This window comes from Oncorhynchus gorbuscha, linkage group LG06, assembly GCF_021184085.1.
Source record: "Oncorhynchus gorbuscha isolate QuinsamMale2020 ecotype Even-year linkage group LG06, OgorEven_v1.0, whole genome shotgun sequence".
Classification (NCBI taxonomy): Eukaryota; Metazoa; Chordata; class Actinopteri; order Salmoniformes; family Salmonidae; genus Oncorhynchus; species Oncorhynchus gorbuscha.
Window position 1 is genome coordinate 39,481,271 of NC_060178.1, and position 20,299 is coordinate 39,501,569.

Genomic DNA, 20,299 nt, shown 5'->3' on the forward strand with positions numbered 1-20,299 from the left:
CACCCCTGCCCAGTCATATGAAATCCATAGATTAAGGCCTAACATTTATTTAAATTGACTGATTACCTTCCATGAGCTGTAACCCAGTAAAATTGTTGCATTTGTTTAGTATAGCAGATTGTCAAGAAACCCACTGCTTAAAAGACTGTTGCATGTTAACATAAACCTGACCCAATTTATTTTCAAACAGTCCCCACCCACTGTTGACGACAAATGGACTCTGATAAGCCAAGTAGTTTAATAAGGGAGTACACAAATCTTTACAGGTTTAAGCAACACTGGCCATGTGTCCTCTATTTATGAATGGTTTCTTCAGAGCCAACTCTATTCCAATTGCCATAAAGACATGAGCCAATACAAATATTATGAACAGAAGTAAAAAATAAAATTTAAAGACATATTTTCCCATTTCACTTTATTAAAAAAAAAAAAAAAAAAGATAAATAAAATTTAAAAGTATGTTGGGTCCGCACTCAAGCCGCATGAAGCAGCAAGGCCAAAAAAGACATAACATGAAACAGTCCGGTCTGACCCATCTCCACCCTGCATAGCCAACTAGTAATAACCAATCTCAGAGGTAGACATCTGCCACTTCTGGCTGACGGCCTGGCTATATTGGCACACGGTTCAGATTTAAGTGCTGCACTTTGCGCTAGAGGGCAAACAAGGGTCCCTGGGTTCGGCTAAACCAATGCTACGGAATCCAGGCGATGACGACAACAGGGTAGAGGAATCTCGTTTACTCCTGCACTGGGAAGAGTGGACGCTTTGCTGTGGTCCCAATAAACCAGCCATCCAGGTCTAGCTCTAAGGTACACAGGGCTAAACCCCTCTAACCAAAACAAACTTGTTTGCTTTTCTTAGTAGGGGGTTCTTATAAATTCTGATTGCTAGAACAGGTTCAGCAAAGACTAATCTGAAAGACGTGGAAATTATAACTGATTCATGGTTAGACTACACCACCCCCACCTGCTGGATGAGAACAAACCGCTTTACGGTCAGTCTTGTGCAAGATCAGCACAGGCCTACCCTATCAGACATGATGATCCACGGGGCCACTCAGCTCATCTTAAGGAAGGCCCCATGTCATATCACAGCTACAATTGTAATTGGATTTTCTCCAATTACTCTCAATCTGAATTTTTAAATACACCAATGGCTGAGTTGCATCCCCCCAATAGACAATCTAATTGGCTGGCAGGGGGAAATAAACCAGTCACAGGAGGCACTTCTTATGAAAATGGGGGGGGGGGGGGTTCTGCCAAGTCAACAAGATCCAGGACTGAAAAAAAAAGAAGAAAAAAAAGGGCCAAAATAACTGAACAATAACACTATGTACAGGCAGGTGAGGGGGTCAGCGTGTGTGTACGCTGCGAGTTTAAGCACAGGCTAAGATCGAGCTGAACGTAGAGACATAAGCACATGTAAAAATAAAAAAAAAACATTTCAGTGACTATTGCACAATGAGTCGCCATGTCTTTCCACTGGTTGTTTTAAACCTCAGATCTGATTAAACGTTACAAGAAAGAAAACAGAATATTTCAAATATTGCTTAAGAGTACTAGTTTTGGAGGATGAGAATTAAGTGATCATACAGACACACACTGACCGCTGCTCTTCCTTCAGCACGCCCCCTTTCACAAAACACAAGGTGTGGGAGAAGGGGGCACCTAACGCATTCTGTACTCTGAGGTCTTGGACACCTCACAGAGCTGACCCTTGAAGTCTATGTCAACTGTGAAGTCGAGGTCCCTCTGCAAGCAAAACATACAGAAACAGGTTAAAAGAGTGGGCACGGGATAAACTCCCAGCTTTAAAACCACAGAAGATTAATAATTTCTAGTTTTGGAAAATTATACCCAGGAAAAGCGTAAACAGCCTTATAAGACCGTCAAACCAACGGAAGGCAAAAATAAAGGGTGGGCTTGGAGACTAAAAAGGTATCCCAACAAACTAAGACTGGGAGGTTTTTCCTCTTACGTTGTTTTTGACATTGGGCTTCATGTTGATGTTGCCGAAAATCTCCTCTCCAGTCTTCACAGTCAAATAGTCGTCAAGGTAGAATACAGTCTGCTTCCAGTGGGTGTAGGGGGACTCTGGACCTGGGAAGAGGAGAAACAGGTCTAATATGACTTCACGTAACAGAAAGAAAATATAGCCCTTAAGAGTCAAATGTATTCTCTCAATTATTAAAGACTACTCGTGTGCTGTCATTTACCATAGACTTAAATTGACGAGGATTCAGTGAACAGGTCTATTATTGTAGTGCAGACTGTTTACAGGGGGGGGCAAAGACTCACTGGTGGAGAAGCCCGTCCTCTTGTGACAGCGAGTGAACTCGATGTTGAAGTAGGTGACGAGGGCGTGAATGTAATCGTTCCTCTTCACCTGCAGGCAGAAGGGCGAGGTGAAGGACAGGTCGTCGATCTTCACCGTGTAGATGTCCACCTCCTGGGGACAATGTAGGGAGGGGGGGAGACTCAGATGACAAGGCAAAATCCTCTGTTTGAACTGGTGAGAAGGACTGGAGATATGGTGCCAATGCAAAGTCACAGAACTATATTGGGGAGGCTGCTGAGTGCGATTGACTCACCTTGATGAGGCAGGCGCTGCTGACCAGCTGTTTGGGGTCCACCACATCCACTAGGGGCTCCTTGATGGCCACCTCCTTGATGCAGGACATATCGAAGCCGTACACGTTCTCCCACCCTGTTAGAGAAGAAATAGGGGGTTACCACCACAACTGGGCAGACGGCGAGTTTAGAAAGTAACTTTATTAAATTGTCATCTAGGCATTGCTCTTTGAAGGAAAAGGAAAGCTTTGCTAGGTCTAGAAATACATACTTCAAAGTCCAGACTAGTTAGCTAGCTAGATCAGCATTATGCTTAACTATTACAGGGGTGGCAGGTAGCCCAGCAGTAAGGATTGCTGGTATCAAATCAGACACCATTGCGCAAGGCACTTAACTCCCCAGGCACCCAGTGCGGAATCTCATTGCAACTCTCCAAAACACGTGCATGCATCTTCCGGAGGGGTTAAAAGGGAGTTACATTTTGGTTGGACCTTGCATGTAATTGACAAATAAAGTGATCTTAATACAAACACAGAACAAGTAAATGTTATTTCCCAAATTGCTGATGACAGTCAGTAAAAGTAGCTTTTGGCTCCAATGACAGACTCCACCTTGAGAGTTAGCTGAATCTGTTCAATAAGGGCCATGACAGTGCTTGACCACAGAATCCAATCTGACACTCAAAAGTCCCCTGACTAGCTCCTCTCCAACCAAAAACATGGGTACAACGCTGGCCAAATCACACCAACTACATTACCCCAAAATTTAGAGGAATTCTCACAGTGGATTTTATAGTCCTTGTACTGCCTGTCCTCAATGGCTGTGACATACAGGGTAGCCCTGTCTGGGAAAATCAGGCCCTCTGGTTTCTGGGAGACAAAAAGGGAGAGAGAAAAAGAGCATGGCAGGTTAATACACTTAGCCTGCTAATCTGTCATTCCTATTTAGAGGCCTGACATTTTGTTGCAGCTGTGTGGAATCATGGCACAATGACTACTGGTGGTATGCATGCAATCAGTCTGCAAGGGGAGTTGAGCCCCCAAAAGAGGGAAGCCAACTCCAGAACAAAGTCTAACACTGATCTAAAACACTTCACAATTGCGTAATTCGATCAGATTGAATATTGTTACAGGACAAACACTTATCCATGGTATGGACAACATTTGAGTTTACACCAGAGCAAAAGCTGAAATGTTCCCAATAAGTCACCCCAGCATGGCGCTGGAGAGATCCACTGGAATGAGTTCTACTTTATGGCCAATTCCACAGCAAGTCAGGAACTGAATCTCCTAAAAGCCTTGGTATATGGCCAAACAGTTTAACACTTGTCCCCGAAAATTTCAGTATAGGGAAAGATGGCAATTAAGACATTCAAACAAGCATTTAAGTCTATTCCATAATGTACTAATTAAATATACGGACAAGAACATACCAGCCACTTGTCCCTGGCATAGATGACAGTGTTGAGCATGGACTCGTAGAAGAGGCAGTACCCCATCCACTCGGAGATGATGATGTCCACTCCCTCTACAGGAAGGTCCACCTCCTCCACTTTCCCCTTGATGATGGTCACAACTGAAGGAGAAGGAATTACAACCAAATAGCCACATTGTTTCAAGCCAGGTTGACGCATTGAAGGATAGGTGCAACCGAAGACTGAAGTGGCAGGGGAAAAGTACCGACTTACTGTGGTCCATTTTGTTGGCCTTGACAATCTTCACGGCATAGTCAGAAATACTGCTGCACTCAATCTGAAAGCACAGAAGCGAGGGTTAGACAGCAGGCCTTTGGGTGTGTCAAGTAATGACAACTAACCAGAACCATGGTATCCTTTAATCAAGTGAATTGAAGTCCACTTGGAATTTGTGGGCTTTCTATGTTCATTATGATTAAGCAAATAAAACAGGGCTAGATGCAAAGCAGTCCCATCTGTGATAGATTAAGAACAGATTAAGAACAGGTGTGCCTTACACAATATGGTATGACAATGGGGACATGTCACACATAGCATATAGAATGGTAAGCTGTATCACAAGTTCTAAACGTACTACAGACTATTGACAATGCATGGTAGTAAATGAGGTGCGTGTATGAGTCTCTTCTCCATATGCAAACAAGGTGGGGATACTTACACCTATGACCTTCTTGGCACCAGCTTTGGCTGCAAACATGCAGAGGATTCCAGTCCCACTGCCCACGTCCAACACCACCTTGTCCTTGAACAGGTGCTTGTTGTGAAACATTGAGTTCCGGTAGGTCAGGGTGCGCACCTCATCTTTCAGCATCTCCTACAGAGCACGACATGAGGAACATTAGTTAAGGCAACACTTACCAAGGTGAGTCACGCCAACTGGGATGTATACATGACCGAACATTTGTCAAATGTACTACCCGTCGAAGACTATTATTAGCCCCATTGTATTTTGGTACAGGTATACTGACCACAATTCAGTATAAGGCAGTGTGACAGGAGTCTCCACATTTCAACCATTTTGGTTGTGGTACCAATTCTCACCAAATAAACATTTACATTTGAAGTCAGCAGTTTACATACACCTTAGCCAAAAACATTTCAACTCAGTTTCACAATTCCTGACATTTAATTCTAGTTTAAAAAATCCCTGTTTTAGGTCAGTTAGGATCACCACTTCATCTTAAGAATGTGAAATGTCAATAATAGGAGAGAGTGATTTATTTCAGCTTTAGTTTCTTTCATCACATTCCCAGTGGGGCACAAGTTCACACTCAATTAGTATTTGGTTGCATTGCTTTTACATTGTTTAACTTGGGTCAAACGTGTCAGGTAGCCTTCCACAAGCTTTCCACAATAAGTTGGGTGAATATTGGCCCATTCCTCCTGACAGAGCTGGTGTAACCGAGTCAGGTTTGTAGGCCTCCTTGCTCGCACACGCTTTTTCAGTTCTGCCCACAAATGTTCTATAGGATTGAGGTCAGGGCTGTGTGATGGCCACTCCAATACTTTGACTTTGATGTCCTTAAGCCATTTTGCCACAACTTTGGAAGTATGCTTGGAGTCATTTTCAATTTAGAATACCCATTTGCGACCAAGCTATGACTTCCTGACTGATGTATTGAAGCAACATCTCAAGACACGTACAAATTTCCTTCCCCAGGATGCACTCTATTTTGTGAAGTGCACCAGTCCCTCCTGCAGCAAAGCACCCCCACATGATGCCGCCACCCCCATGCTTCACGGTTGGGATGTTGTTCCGCGGCTTGCAAGGCTCCCCTTTTTCCTCAAAGCATAACAACGGTCATTATGGCGAAAAAGCTCTATTTTTGTTTCATCAGACCAGAGGACATTTCTCCAAAAAGTATAATCTTTGTCCCCATGTGCAGTTGCAAACCGTAGTCTGGCTTTTTCATGGCAGTTTTGGAGCAGTGGCTTCTTCCTTGATGAGCGACCTTTCAGGTTATGTCAACATAGGCCTGGTTTTACTGCAGATATGGATACTTTTGTACCCATTTCCTCCAGCATCTTCACAGGGTGCTTTTTTGTTGTTTTGTGATTGATTTGTACTTTCCGCACCAAAGTATGTTCACCTCCAGGATACAGAACTTGTCTCCTTCCTGAGTGGTATGATGGCTGTGTGGTTCCACGGTGTTTATACTTGCGTACTATTGTTTGTACAGATGAATGTGGTACCTTCAGGCATTTGGAAATTGCTCCCAAGGATGAACTAGAATTGTGATACAGTAAATTAATCTGTCTGTTAACCTCTTGCTCCTACCTGACACGCAGGCGTCCCATCTAGACATCTGGAAATGCAAATGCGCCACGCTAAATGCTAATAGTACTAGTTAAAACTCAAACGTTCATTAAAATACACATGCAGGGTATTGAATTAAAGCTACACTCGTTGTGAATCCAGGCAACAAGTCAGATTTTTAAAACGCTTTTCGGCAAAAGCATGAGAAGCTATTATCTGATAGCATGTAACACCCCAAAAGACCCGCAGGGGACGTAAACAAAATCATTAGCATAGTCGTCGCTACACAAACCGCACAAATAAAATATAAAACATTCATTACCTTTGACCATCTTTGCTGGCACTCAATGATGTCCCATAATCACTATTGGGTCTTTTTTCCCCCGATTAAATCGGTCCATATATAGCCTAGATATCGATCTATGAAGACTGTGTGATAAACGGAAAAAAATAGCGTCTTATAACGTAACGTCTTTTTTAAATTAAAAAAGTTGACGATAAACTTTCACAAAACACTTCGAAATACTTTTGTAATGCAACTTTAGGTATTAGTACACGTTAATAAGCGACCAAATTGATCACAAGGCGATGTATATTCTTTAGCTGTCCGTCTGGAAATAATGTCCGGGTAAATCTCAACCAAAAGATCCGGTCGGAGACCGGAAGAAATGGCTCGTCTCTAATTCGTTTGACCAAGAAACAAAGCCTAGGCAAATGACAAGACTGTTGACATCGTGTGGAAGCTGTAGGTTTTGCAACCTCAGCCCCATTTATTGTGGGTCGCCTTTATCAATGGGTTGAAGTGGCGGATGGATACATTTCAATTTTCAGTGATCAGATTTTCCTGCGCTTTCCGATGAAACGCACGTTCTGTTATAGTCACAGCCGTGATTTAACCAGTTTTATAAACGTCTGAGTGTTTTCTATCCACACATACTAATCATATGCATATACTATATTCCTGGCATGAGCAGCAGGGCGCTGAAATGTTGCGCGATTTTTAACAGAATGTTCAAAAAAGTAGGGGGTAGGAGTAACAGGTTAACAGTTGTTGGAAAAATGACTTGTGTCATGCATATAGTAGATGTCCTAACCGACTTGCGGTTAAACGAGACATTTGTGGAGTGGTTGAAAAACGAGTTAATGACTCCAACCTTGGTGTATGTAAACTGCTGACTTCAACTGTAAATGTATGACAACTACCATTTTTTCCAAATATACCTACCTCATGGATACCGAAGTGGGCGTATGAGTCAAAGTAATAGTCCTTAGAAGTCATGTCTTCTGCTGCTGGCTTGGCCGAGCTCTCCCCCTGAGAAATCTCACCAAAAGAGATAACAATCACAACCAGCACCAGACTGGCAACAATGAACATGTATGAAGGTTCTCCATCCAAACCATTTACAGCCAGGCAGAACATGCTGATAAAATAACTATTGAACAGATGTGAAGTGTGTGTTCATTTCTTTAAGTAGCTAAAAACTTATAACATTTCATGTTCATAGGACAATACTTCCAACTTTTTAGTTACATTTGAGAGTACGGGAGTGCGGTGTTAAATTCACGCAGTTGTAGTTAAGCCCAAGTTCAGTGTAGTGCATGAAGCGTTCCTTTTCTCCGAGCACAAAGGGAGAGAGAAAGCACATGGTGATTTAGGCCTTCACTGACAGATGTGAAGTTGGGACAGCAAATACACGTAGAAAACCATTAGTTAACCGAATTGTGCGCGCTGAACATAAGAACGTTTCTTACGAGCTCCCATAATGAAAATGTGCCATGCCTTATTCAAGAAACAAAATTATCTAGCTAAAATAGTGGCGTCTAAATCCTCCCGGGCTGCCGGTTAGGTTAACGTAAGTAGCACAACTTAGAGCTTACAACAATGTCTAACAATTATTACATTGATTTAGTTATCGACACTTGCTTGATGGATTAAAACGGAATTTGGACTACATAAATCAAATGCCGGCACAGTGCCAGATGTGCCTTGTGAAATGCTAGTTAGCATTACCAACCTGGCACCCATGCGGGCTCTCCCCGAAGCACGAGCTAGCGATGGCTTGATAATGATTAGATCACAACATATATATCTGTCATTACTAATCAATTACCCAATTGCATTCATAATTCAGTAACTATAATTACATGACAACCGCGTATACACAGTAAGAGTTTGCTGTACTAGCAAACGTGGCGACAAATGAATGAGCCTACGTTATATGGTGCCTGGCTAAAATGGATGCTTTGATAGTGAAGTGCGTGTGTTGTCTGAACTAGCAGGCTCCGCGGCCTACGGTGCCATTGGACATATAGTTACTTTTGCTTAGTGAAAATACTTATATTTTAACCTACGGAAACAAATTATATGTTTTAAAGTGTATTCGACTACACCGCTGCGCTTACCTCCATTCTATCTGTTGTCTCCGCCATTTCAATTCCGTGTGGTCCTGGACGCAGGCTCATAGTGGTATTAAAACGCACAGCTTTGAGCCCCCACCCTTTGACGCAAAATACAGTTCGTAATTTGATCCGTGTTGCAGGCACCTCCCAAACGACAGCCCCAGTTTTGCATAAAGATTTATCATTGGTTCACAATTTCACCTCGAATCAAATCAAATCAAATTGTATTAGTCACATGCGGCGAATACAACAGGTGTAGTAGACCTTACAGAGAAATGCTTACTTACCAGCCCCTAACCTACAGTGTAGTTTCAAGAAATACGGATAAGAATAACAGATACAAGCAACAAGTATTTAAAGATGAGCGGTAAAATATATATATATACAGGGGGGTGCTGGTACAGAGTCTGTTAGTTGAGGCAGTATGTACATGTACAGTGCCTTGCGAAAGTATTCGGCCCCCTTGAACTTTGCGACCTTTTGCCACATTTCAGGCTTCAAACATAGAGATATAAAACTGGATTTTTCTGTGAAGAATCAACAACAGGTGGGACACAATCATGAAGTGGAACAACATTTATTGGATATTTCAAACCTTTTTAACAAATCAAAAACTGAAAAATTGGGCGTGCAACATTATTCAGCCCCATTACTTTCAGTGCAGCAAACTCTCTCCAGAAGTTCAGTGAGAATCTCTGAATGATCCAATGTTGACCTAAATGACTAATGATGATAAATACAATCCACCTGTATGTAATCAAGTCTCCGTATAAATGCACCTGCACTGTGATAGTCTCAGAGGTCCGTTAAAAGCGCAGAGAGCATCATGAAGAACAAGGAACACACCAGGCAGGTCCGAGATACTGTTGTGAAGAATTTTATAGCTGGATTTGGATACAAAAAGATTTCCCAAGCTTTAAACATCCCAAGGAGCACTGTGCAAGCGATAATATTGAAATGGAAGGACCACTGCAAATCTACCAAGACCTGGCTCCCTCTAAACTTTCAGCTCAACAATAATATATAATAATATAATATATGCCATTTAGCAGACGCAAGACCAGTCATGTGCATACATTCTACGTCCCGGGGATCTAAACTTTCAACTGAGCTCAGAAGGACCACTCTACAAGACCTGGCCGTCCCTCTAAACTTTCAGCTCAAGAGAAGACTGATCAGAGATGCAGCCAAGAGGCCCATGATCACTCTGGATGAACTGCAGAGATCTACAGCTGAGGTGGGAGACTGTCCATAGGACAACAATCAGTCGTATATTGCACAAATCTGGCCTTTATGGAAGAGTGGCAAGAAGAAAGCCATTTCTTAAAGATATCCATAAAAAGTGTTGTTTAAATTTTGCCACAAGCCACCTGAGAGACACACCAAACATGTGAAAGAAGGTGCTCTGGTCAGATAAAACCAAAATTGAACTTTTTGGCAACAATGCAAAACGTTATGTTTGGCGTAAAAGCAACACCCTGAACACACCATCCCCACTGTCAAACATGGTGGTGGCAGCATCATGGTTTGGGCCTGCTTTTCTTCAGCAGGGACAGGGAAGAAGGTTAAAATTGATGGGAAGATGGATGGAGCCAAATACAGGACCATTCTGGAAGAGAACCTGATGGAGTCTGCAAAAGACCTGAGTCTGGGACGGAGATTTGTCTTCCAACAAGACAATGATCCAAAACATAAAGCAAAATCTACAATGGAATGGTTCAAAAATAAACATATCCAGGTGTTAGAATGGCCAAGTCAAAGTCCAGACCTGAATCCAATCGAGAATCTGTGGAAAGAACTGAAAACTGCTGTTCACAAATGCTCTCCATCCAACCTCACTGAGCTCTAGCTGTTTTGCAAGGAGGAATGGGAAAAAAATTCAGTCTCTCGATGTGCAAAACTGATAGAGACATACCCCAAGCTACTTACAGCTGTAATCGCAGCAAAAGGTGGCGCTACAAAGTATTAACCTAAGGGGGCTGAATAATTTTGCACGCCCAATTTGTCAGTTTTTGATTTGTTAAAAAAGTTTGAAATATCCAATAAATGTCGTTCCACTTCATGATTGTGTCCCACTTGTTGTTGATTCTTCACAAAAAAATACAGTTTTATATCTTTATGTTTGAAGCCTGAAATGTGGCAAAAGGTCGCAAAGTTCAAGGGGGCCGAATACTTTCGCAAGGCACTGTAGGTAGAGTTAATTAAATTGACTATGCATAGATGACAACAGAGAGTGGCAGTGGTATGGAGAAGGGAGGGAGGGGGGAGGGCAATGTGACTAGATTTTCAGGAGTCTTATGGCTTGAGGTAGAAGTTGTTTAGAAGCCTCTTGGACCTAGACTTGGCACTCCGGTACCGCTTGCCGTGTGGTAGCAGCAAGAACAGTCTATGACTAGGGTGGCTGGAGTCTTTGAACATTTTTAGGGCCTTCCTCTGACACCGCCTGGTATAGAGGTCCTGGATGGCAGGAAGCTTGGCCCCAGTGATGTACTGAGCCATTCGCACTACCCTCTGTAGTGCCTTGCGGCCGAGCAGTTGCCATACCAGACAGTGATGCAACCATGCTCTCGATGGTGCAGCTGTAGAACATTTTGAGGATCTGAGGACCCATACCATATCAGTCTCCTGGGGGGGAATCGGTTTTGTTTTGACCTCTTCACGACTGTCATAGTGTGCTTGGGCCATGTTAGTTTGTTAATGTGGACACCAAGGAACGAGAAGCTCTCAACCTGCTCCACTGCAGCCCTGTTGATGAGAATGGGGGCGTGCTCGGTCCTCTTTTTTCTGTCATCCACAATCATCTCCTTTGTCTTGATCACGCTGAGGGAGAGGTTGTTGTCCTGGCGCCACACGGCCAGGTCTCTGACCTCCCTATAGGCTGTCTCGTTATTGTCATCGGTGTGTCATCGTCAACTTTAATGATGGTTTTGGAGACATGCCTGGCTGTGCAATCATGAGTGAACAGGGAGTACAGGAGGGGGTTGGGCACGCACACCCCTGAGGGGACCCTTGTTGAGGATCAGCGTGGCGGATGTGTTGTTACTTACCCTTACTACTTGGCGACGGCCCGTCAAGAAGTCCAGGATCCAGTTGCAGAGGGAGGTGTTTAGTCCCAGGGTCCTTAGCTTATTGATGAGCTTTGAGGGTACTATGGTGTTGAACGCTGAGCTGTAGACAATGAATAGCATTCTCACATAGGTGTTCCAAATTGGAGTGGGTTTAGGGTTTCTGGGATGATGTTGACGTTGATGTGAGCCATGACCAGCCTTTCAAAGCACTTAATCGCTGCAGACGTGAGTGCTACGGGTCGGTAGTCATTTAGGCAGGTTAACTTTGTGTTCTTGGGCACAGGCACTATGGTGGTTTGCTTAAAACATGTTGATATTACAGACTCGGACAGGGAGAGGTTGAAAATGTCAGTGAAGACACTTGCTAGTTGGTCAGAGCATGCTCGCAGTACACGTCCTGGTAATCCATCTGGCCCTGTGGCCTTGTGAATGTTGACCTGTCTAAAGGTCTTGCTCACATCGGCTGCGGAGAGCGTGATCACATAGTCTTCCGGTACAGCTGGTGCTCTCATGCATGTTTCAGTGTTATTTGCCTCGAAGCCAGCATAGAAGTAGTTTAGCTTGTCCTGTAGGCTCGTGTCACTGGGAAGCTCTTGACTGTGCTTCCCTTTGTAGTCTGTAATGGTTTGCATGCCCTGCCAGCTATGATTGCATTTGGCTAAAACTGCTGCACTTCTGACTAATGAAAGATTATTGGATTAAGATCTTTGCGCAATCTATCAAACAAACAAAATGTAAGTAGTGCTCATCAACAACTAACTATATGACTAAGGCTTTATCCCAGCAGTGAATATTACAATGGCAATTTTTATTTATTTATTTAACTAGGCAAGACACTTAAGAACAAATTCTTATTTACAATGACGACCTACCCCAGCCAAACTCTAACCCAGACGATGCTGGGCCAAGTATGTGCCGCTCTATGGAACTCCCAATCACAGCCATTTGTGATACAGCCTGGAATCTAACAAGGGTCTGTAGTGACGCCTCTAGCATTGAAAGGCAATACTTTAGACCGTTGCGCCACTTGCAATTACAGATGTTCTTATGCACCTTTATTTGAACAGGAAAGCGTTGCAGTGGAGCCAACAAGCTAGGGACAATGAAGCAAATATGGAATCAGGGGTGTCAAGGGCTTTTAAGTCCAGCAATGCTCTGGAAAACTGTCCATAAAAGAGTCAGAACAGATTTTCAATTGGAGGTCTCATATGAAAGATGGAAAATATTGACCACTACCTTTCCCAGAGGATGATACCACTCAAAAAAATAGATAATTAACCTGACCATGGTGCATCATCGAATCAATGTATTTCACCTTAAAATTGGTTATAAATATGTTTGTTTTTTAAAACAGGGTTTCAATGGTATGCTCAATATTAGGCTTTAGTTTCAATTTGGTCAAGCGCTTCATTTGTTTAGTATTTGCAGAAAGTGCAGAGCAGACATTATTGATGAGGCTTAGCAGTAGTACTAGCTAGTAACATTGAGCTGACTGCATGCCACATTTGCATGGAGGGGAGGGGGGGCAAGAAACCAACTTACTTGAGTTAAAAAGTCTCCTTTTATAAAACAATTGTATTATCTCTTTCAAATCTTTGTCATTAAAATAATATGCACTTAAACTGATTAAATACGGCAGATTTTGTTTCACCCAAGGGTCCAACTTTGAGATAAATAGTCAACATTCCACCAATCAGTTTTTGTGTTTTGAGCTGAGGCCGAGATGTGTGTGTCGTGAACAACATTAGTGTGAGAAACAATAGTGAAATCGGCTGTTCGCCATCAAATTAAAAGACCTTGAATGAAATGGATTCAAACAGATAAAAATAGTATCATCATGACACAATTGGTCTAGATAATGCAACAAAAAAGGTTGGAATGTTGTTATATAAATAATATAAATAATTGCAATTCAGAATTGCATTGGGGGCATACTTATATACACATTACAGCCTAACCTATGACTTGTGCACCTATGAAATGATGTATCAGCCTACTCAGTGACACCCACAGAAAACAACTATGTAGAGTTTACACATATATTAGAATCTTAGCTCTTATTGCAGGATTTTGATTGTGGGAAATCACCTTTCCAGTCAGTCTATTGTGTGTATTGGACATTCATATTGAGCTGTACAGCATAACCTATGGATTGTGCACCTATGAAATGGTCTACTCGGTGACACTCACAGAACACAACTGTTAAGAGTTTAAGAGTTTACAAAAGTAGTAGCATCTTAGCTCTTATTGGGGAACATTAACTGTGGGAAATCAGCTCACTTTACAGCCTATTATGTCTGTTTAACATTCATATTGGACTGTACAGCCTAAGTTACAGATTGTGCAACTAGGTGACAGCAACAGAACACAACTATGTAGAGTTTACACAAATATTTGTGTCTTGGATGACTGTTTAAAGCAATTTTTCCCAGTTCGATCTTGTTTTTCTCTGAGTTCCCAGTTGTCTTGATCGCTCTGAAGTCTAAGATTTCCAAGTTCCCAGTTGTTTTGAACATGGCATTATGCCGCATTCAAAACAACTGGGAACTCGGAACTGGGAAAGGAACTTCTGAGTGTTCAAGACAACTGAGGAACTCTGGACAACATGATCTCCGATCATCATCAAACTCGGAATTCCAAGTTGGGAACTCTGGCCTTTTTCTCGAGCTCTGACTTTCCGACCTGAAGATTACTGACATCATGGTTCAACCTTGTTTGTTTCCGAGTTTCCAGTTGAACCATAAATCTTAGCTGAGGGAGAGAGACATGGTCCCTGCTCTCTCCTTCCTTTCCTCAGGTGAGACTGACCAGAGAGAGGGGACACCGTTTTTTGCCTCATGGCGAAACTCGAGTCGCTCTGGCTCTGCATCTGCCTCATGTACAAATTGATGTTGTTCCTATGACCAAAGAAAGTGAAATATTCTTCAATTTTAAAATGGATACGACGAGCTGCTAATAATAATAAAAACGCAGGGCTATTGATACACTTGGCTACTCATTCAATGCAGCTGCAGCTCGAGTGGAAGTAGGGAGATTAGCATTTTATGTTTTGTAATAGTGCTGAATAAAACCAGTGCTGAATAAATACTTAAACATGAACTCACTCGTAAAAACAGCAGCTCTTGCTGTATTCTTTACAGTCTCCCTCTGGTCATTGTTTAAAAAGTTATGAAATCTCAAGTAGGCTAGTGTAAAATCTTGCTGTGGCCATAAGATCATGGAAGTTGTAGGCACTGTGATTTGAGCTATCCAGATTGGCCAGCAGTAGATACACTCGATTTAGCCACAGATCTCCCGGTCCTCCAGGCAGCCAGAGTTAGTATTTTCAGACAAATTAAATGGTTAAATAATGGGAACACTTTGCCTACCCGGTGCGCAGGGCTTCTGAATCAAGTGCACTGACCGCCAACAGTGCAACACAAAAATACAAAAAGGCAAGCCTTTATCATTGTCTTTTCTACAGAAATGTTTGGTGATCGACGAGGAATGCCTTGAAGATCGACCAGGTTGGTGACCACTGGTTTAGGCTGTACAGTGCAGTATGAATGTCCAAATACACACAATAGACTGACTGAAAAGTTGATTTCCCACATTCAAATTCCTGCGATAAGAGCTAAGATGCTAATGTTTGTATAAACTGTACACATTTGTGTTCTGTGTGTGTCACTGAATAGGCTGATAGATTAGATTACATGAGTTTATTAGTCAGATGCACAGGGTCGCAGGGGTATTAAGTCTGGGGGACATGGGGAGCAGTTGGTAACTATTCAGCAGCTTGATGGTCTGGGTGTAGCCTAGTGGTTAGAGTGTTGGACTAGTAACTGCAAGGTTGCAAGTTCAAACCCCTGAGCTAACATGGTACAAATCTGTCGATCTGCCCCTGAATAGGCAGTTAACCCACTGTTCCTAGGCTGTCATTGAAAATAATTTGTTCTTAACTGGCTTGCCTAGTTATAAAAAGGGGTAGAAGCTACTGGCCAGTATCACAGTTTATGCTACTATACTGCCAATACTATAAGGCGTGACTACACTGTCGTGCCTTCTTAACCATTGTGTCCTTCTAGTTTGACCATTTCAGTTCCTCTGAGATTTGTAAGTTGAGGAACGTGACATTTTTGACCATCTCCAGGCTGCTTCATTGATGAGGATGGAGGTGTGCCCAGCTTGGTTCCTTCTGAAGACCACAATCAGCTCCTTTGTTTTGCTGACGTTGAGTGAGATGTTGTTTGCCAGGCATCACACCGTCAGAGTGCCTACCTTCTCTCTGTAGGCTGCCTTGTCACTGGTAGTATTCAGAGCTACTAACATTATGTCATCAGCGAACTTGATGATGGAGTTGGAACTGTGAGGCTATGCAGTTGTGGGTATATAGGGAGTACTGGGGGGGGGGGGGGGGGTGTACTGAGGATGCACCCTTGTGGGGTCCCGTGTTATGGATCAGTGTGGTGGAGGTAATGTTGCCTACCTTCACCACCTGGGGACGGCCCGTCAGGAAGTCCTCTTGGGAGGAGTTCAGTCCCAGGACCATGAGCTTTGTGGTGACCTTAGAGGGCACTATGGTGATACCCCATTTTGTGGGTGTACAATCCATAGGTTAGGCTGCACAGTGTAATATGAATTTTCAATATACTGTAACTGGTGAGATTAATGTTGCTCATTTCAGTGGTTTAAGAGCTAAGATGCTAATATTTGTGTAAACTTTTTTGAGTCAAATTAACTAATACTTGTCTTTTGTTGAAGTTATATTACAACATTCCCACCTTGTTTTGCATTATCTAGTCCAATTGTAGCATGATTACACAATTTGTATCTGTTTGCGCCAGTTTCAATGGGGAACTGTTATTTTGAAGGCGAACCGCGGATTCAGCTATTGTTGCTTACGCGAATGATGTTCACAACACACTGGTGAGTACAAGACTAAGGAAAAAGAAGCGCCGGAGTCTGCGCAAAACGAACACGTCTCGTGGTCGCGCTGCTTGTGCTGTCACGAGCCTTGTCCAAGGCTACCGAGTAGTGAATTGACATAAATTATTGACGACATCGAATTGCCTTCGTTTAGCCATAGGACATACGTCATTATTGGAATAGATACATTGTGGAAATACGATGGTATGCTGACTGATCACGGTCAACTGGTGATGTTTTCCAAGATTTGATATAGCTAGCTAGCCAGCTAACGTTAGCTGTTTAGCTAGCTTGCGTGACTCACTGACAGAGTCAGAGATCAGACTGAGTGGCATTTTTTTGGCATTGTGCTTTTTCTCTGATATCTGGATATACAACGTTAATATATTTAGCGGGTAGATGTAGTTAGTTACAACTGCGTGTACTTTAACCGTCATCTGGTCGTGAACGAAGAGAAGGTTTGAATGAATTTGCTAGCCAGCGGAAACGTCGGCTAGTTAACACGGATACACTTGGAGTAACCATACTGCTAGTTTGCTGAATTGATCAACGGCACTGTCATCCAAACTAGCTAATCTACATTGCTAGCAAGCTATTACAAACCTGCTATCTTTGGTAAAACGCCAAGGGATATAAACGGTTAAAAGTTGGTTAGCTGGCTAACTAGCTAGGAAACAAGCTAACACACCCTTCACTGTAACACCTAAACGCCAGCTGACGTTTGATAGCTGACCATCGACAATTACATTTTTTACGGGAAAGGCCGGAGTGAGGACAGAAACCAGCAAAAATGCCGGCTGTGTCGAAGGGAGATGGGATGCGCGGATTAGCGGTGTTCATTTCGGACATACGGAATTGTAAGTGTCTTTTTCCATCATTAATTGGTTTTTCAACGTGCCATGTTATTATAAACATTTGCATGGTGGACGACATTTGATCAACATACATTTGTTTTCAAGTGTACCCTGAAATGTAGTGGTGTAAAGTGAATCAGCTAGCTCAATGGTAAGGAGAGAGGGGTTATAACTATGGATAGGTCATTCGCGGGTACAGTTGCTGCTGCACCACATCCCTTTTCCATTTGCGCTGTCTACTACTGTGCTTGGTGGTTATACACGGTCGACCGTGTGTTGTGTGTCAGACTCGTAGCATACTACTAGGCCGCTACTCATGAGATACTGTCACTGCTGTTCACGTCATCCGTACCAGAACAGAAGCAGAGTAGCTGACTTGTTATCGCGATGGGCCACCAGGGTTAATTTTGCACAGTTTTTGTGATATTACATTTATCAGGCAGTCGCATAGGGCGAAATGTAGCAGGGCTGGATGGATAGTTGTGTTGTATCGCTGTTGAGAGAACGTTACAGTAGCTAAACCAACCGATTAAACTACTGGGTCGATTAGAATTGGTCGCCACTCGCAGCATAGTAGTCGATCATATGTTTGCGCCTACCTTGTTTAGTGATATTAATGTATAGGTTAGTTGGAATAGTTGGAATAATAGACAAATGTTGCTAATCCAGTTTTTCTAATTTGAGGCCTGGTTTATTCCGAGTGCATTGTCTGTTATAGCGCGCACACGCCCAAACATTATACAGATATTGTGCATGACACTGCCATTTTTCATAACCACTGTCATGATAGAGCAGAATTATCTTTCTCACTCACTCAAAATACACACACACCGTGTGCACATTAACCCTTACAAAAAAAAGATTGCAGTCAGAGTGCAGTATAACTGCAGTATGCTGCAAATACTGTGTCCAATATACATTTTTTTTTACTGCAATAGAAATACCTCAGTCGGCTGCAGTTACTGCACTTTTACTGCAGTTTCAAACCTGCAATCTTTTTTTGTAAGGGAAAATGCAGGCTTTAAGAATAATAGACAGTGTCTTGCTTGCAGCCTGTTTCATGTAAAGCTGGCCCTTACAAAAAAGTGCAGTAACAACAGTCGACTGTGGTATTTGCAGTAAAAAAAAATTGCATTATACTTCAGTTTACTGTGCTCTGACTGCAATATTTTTTTCATAAGGGGGCACCGCATGGCATTTAGGGTACCTTGCCCCTCTTTCAAATATGATAAACAACAGAAACAAGACCTGAAGAGGTTACACGACTGCTAGTGGTGTTGTGGGGTTAGTCTAAGATTGATTTGGAATAGACTGCTCTCTGAGATCACAAAATGACATCCTAGTAGTCCAGATTGAAAAGTTGGAAAACTCAAACGGCACACGCATTACCTTAGTCCAGCGTCTAAACTGAAATGGCAAGGACTGCCTCTATTTGAAATGGACAGTGTCACACACTAAGATGTTGACTTTCACCCTTATTCACCCCAGCCCTGTCCCACCTCCAACTCTTGTCCTCTTCCCATCCATCCCTCTGATGATTTGTACAGTTTGGCTTTTCCTCTCTTCTCCCTCTGGAACGTTGTGTTCTCTTTGATCTCTCCTTCCCTACTGTTCCCCAATTTAGTCGCTGTTCCTGTTATTCTGTTAGTTAACTCAAGTTCTTTGCTTATTTATTGCTCATAAATACACAGCCTAATTTTCCAACATTCACCCTATCTAAGAACTTTACACATGCTAGGCCCGATTTCTTTCAAGTTACTCAATAGGCTACTCACCCCTTTCTTTCCCCCACATGGCCCTATTCCCTCTGAGATATGAAGGAGAGTCTGAAGAGTGGAGAAGCAGTTCTCATTCTTGCCTTGCCTTCCTTTGTGGTTGGCAACGTGACATTCTTGGTCCATAACTCAAATTGACTGTGAATATCACAGTTAGCCAAGCCAGTAAACCACAAACTTCTCTTCTAAAACATATTACACTATTGAATAAGGTAACCAAACCACATTTCACTCTTGAATAATGCAACAATTCACAAGCAGGTGCAGACAATTTAAAAGGTATATTTTCTTCTCTGTAGTCTACACTCATTACATTTTAGCTGCAAGACAAATGGGATGTGTTCATCAAGTCACGTTAGCTTTAAAAAAACAACAACAATTAACCCTCTCTTATACGAATATAAAAGTACAGTAGGCCTACCTTACAACATTACAACAAATCAGACATTTTTTATCAATATCATGTAAACAGGGGTGTAAGTGAATTCACTGTGGAGTTGCAATGAGTTGTTTTATGTGTAAGCCCATACCTGCCACACAAAATAAATGCTTAATTACTTGTGAAGGTGCATAATTAGTCTGTGCTTCAGTCTGATCAACTGTAGCCTACTGACATCGACCACAGCTACAGGTAGCCTAGAGAAGTCTATTCACTCTGATCTCATCTGGACCAAGGGGAAATAAATGTCGTGTTTTTATAGCCTAAGCTTTGTATTTATAGAATCAAATATTCCCATTTTATTTGTGTTCTTGGAGAATATGATCAAATTTGGTTTATATTAAAACTTTGGGTGCTACGTTACAGGAGACAAAGGGCTGTGAGAGGTTTAATCTGTGACACATGAAAAGTGGGATGATACGGTGTAACAGACGCTGAACAGCAGAGGGACTAATGGTCTTGGAGATGGGGAAAGTTTGCGGGACTCCACTCAGAGGGGCAGGTCATGAGTGGACAGCCAACACCCTCTGCCCGAGACGATCCCGGGGTCCGGT

The 20,299-nt window shown here is 42.5% G+C and overlaps 2 protein-coding genes across 10 annotated transcripts in view; one reads left to right on the top strand and one right to left on the bottom strand.

The window, feature by feature from the left end:
• Positions 1-219: 219 nt before the first annotated feature.
• Positions 220-8,831, bottom strand: LOC124037931 (protein arginine N-methyltransferase 1-like). 4 transcript variants are annotated; one of them, XM_046353205.1, is made up of 10 exons: positions 8,708-8,831; positions 7,530-7,616; positions 4,706-4,861; positions 4,261-4,324; positions 4,006-4,148; positions 3,331-3,442; positions 2,594-2,709; positions 2,301-2,451; positions 1,981-2,102; positions 220-1,754 (listed from the first exon to the last, which is right to left on the bottom strand). In XM_046353205.1, exons 1-10 carry the CDS (start codon positions 8,765-8,767, stop codon positions 1,671-1,673), a joined length of 1,095 nt encoding a protein of 364 aa, XP_046209161.1. In that variant the 5' UTR covers positions 8,768-8,831; the 3' UTR covers positions 220-1,670. The 4 variants fall into 4 exon arrangements, with proteins under 4 accessions (XP_046209161.1, XP_046209164.1, XP_046209160.1 ...); XM_046353208.1 differs by having other exon boundaries at positions 3,355-3,442; positions 8,708-8,828; XM_046353204.1 differs by having other exon boundaries at positions 7,530-7,625; positions 8,708-8,801.
• Positions 8,832-16,700: 7,869 nt separating this feature from the next.
• LOC124037932 (AP-2 complex subunit alpha-2-like) overlaps positions 16,701-20,299 on the top strand; it is a 54,883-nt gene continuing 51,284 nt past the window's right edge. For 4 of the 6 annotated variants that reach the window (XM_046353209.1, XM_046353210.1, XM_046353211.1 and 1 more), the window contains exon 1: positions 16,701-17,534. In XM_046353209.1, coding sequence (XP_046209165.1) covers positions 17,468-17,534 — 67 coding nt within the window. In that variant the 5' untranslated portion in view covers positions 16,701-17,467. The remainder of the gene's footprint in view (positions 17,535-20,299) is intronic. The other 2 variants (XM_046353212.1, XM_046353214.1) reach the window with 1 other exon arrangement.

Bases quoted from the DNA above. Each gene is read 5' to 3' on its own strand.
- LOC124037931 (XM_046353204.1), bottom strand. From the start codon at position 8,767: ATGAGCCTGCGTCCAGGACCACACGGAATTGAAATGGCGGAGACAACA. The intron at 4,862-7,529 runs GTAGGTATATTT...CGTGCTCTGTAG, and splicing joins CCCACTTCGGTATCCATGAG to GAGATGCTGAAAGATGAGGT. The intron at 4,149-4,260 runs GTAAGTCGGTAC...CTTCTCCTTCAG, and splicing joins GGCCAACAAAATGGACCACA to TTGTGACCATCATCAAGGGG.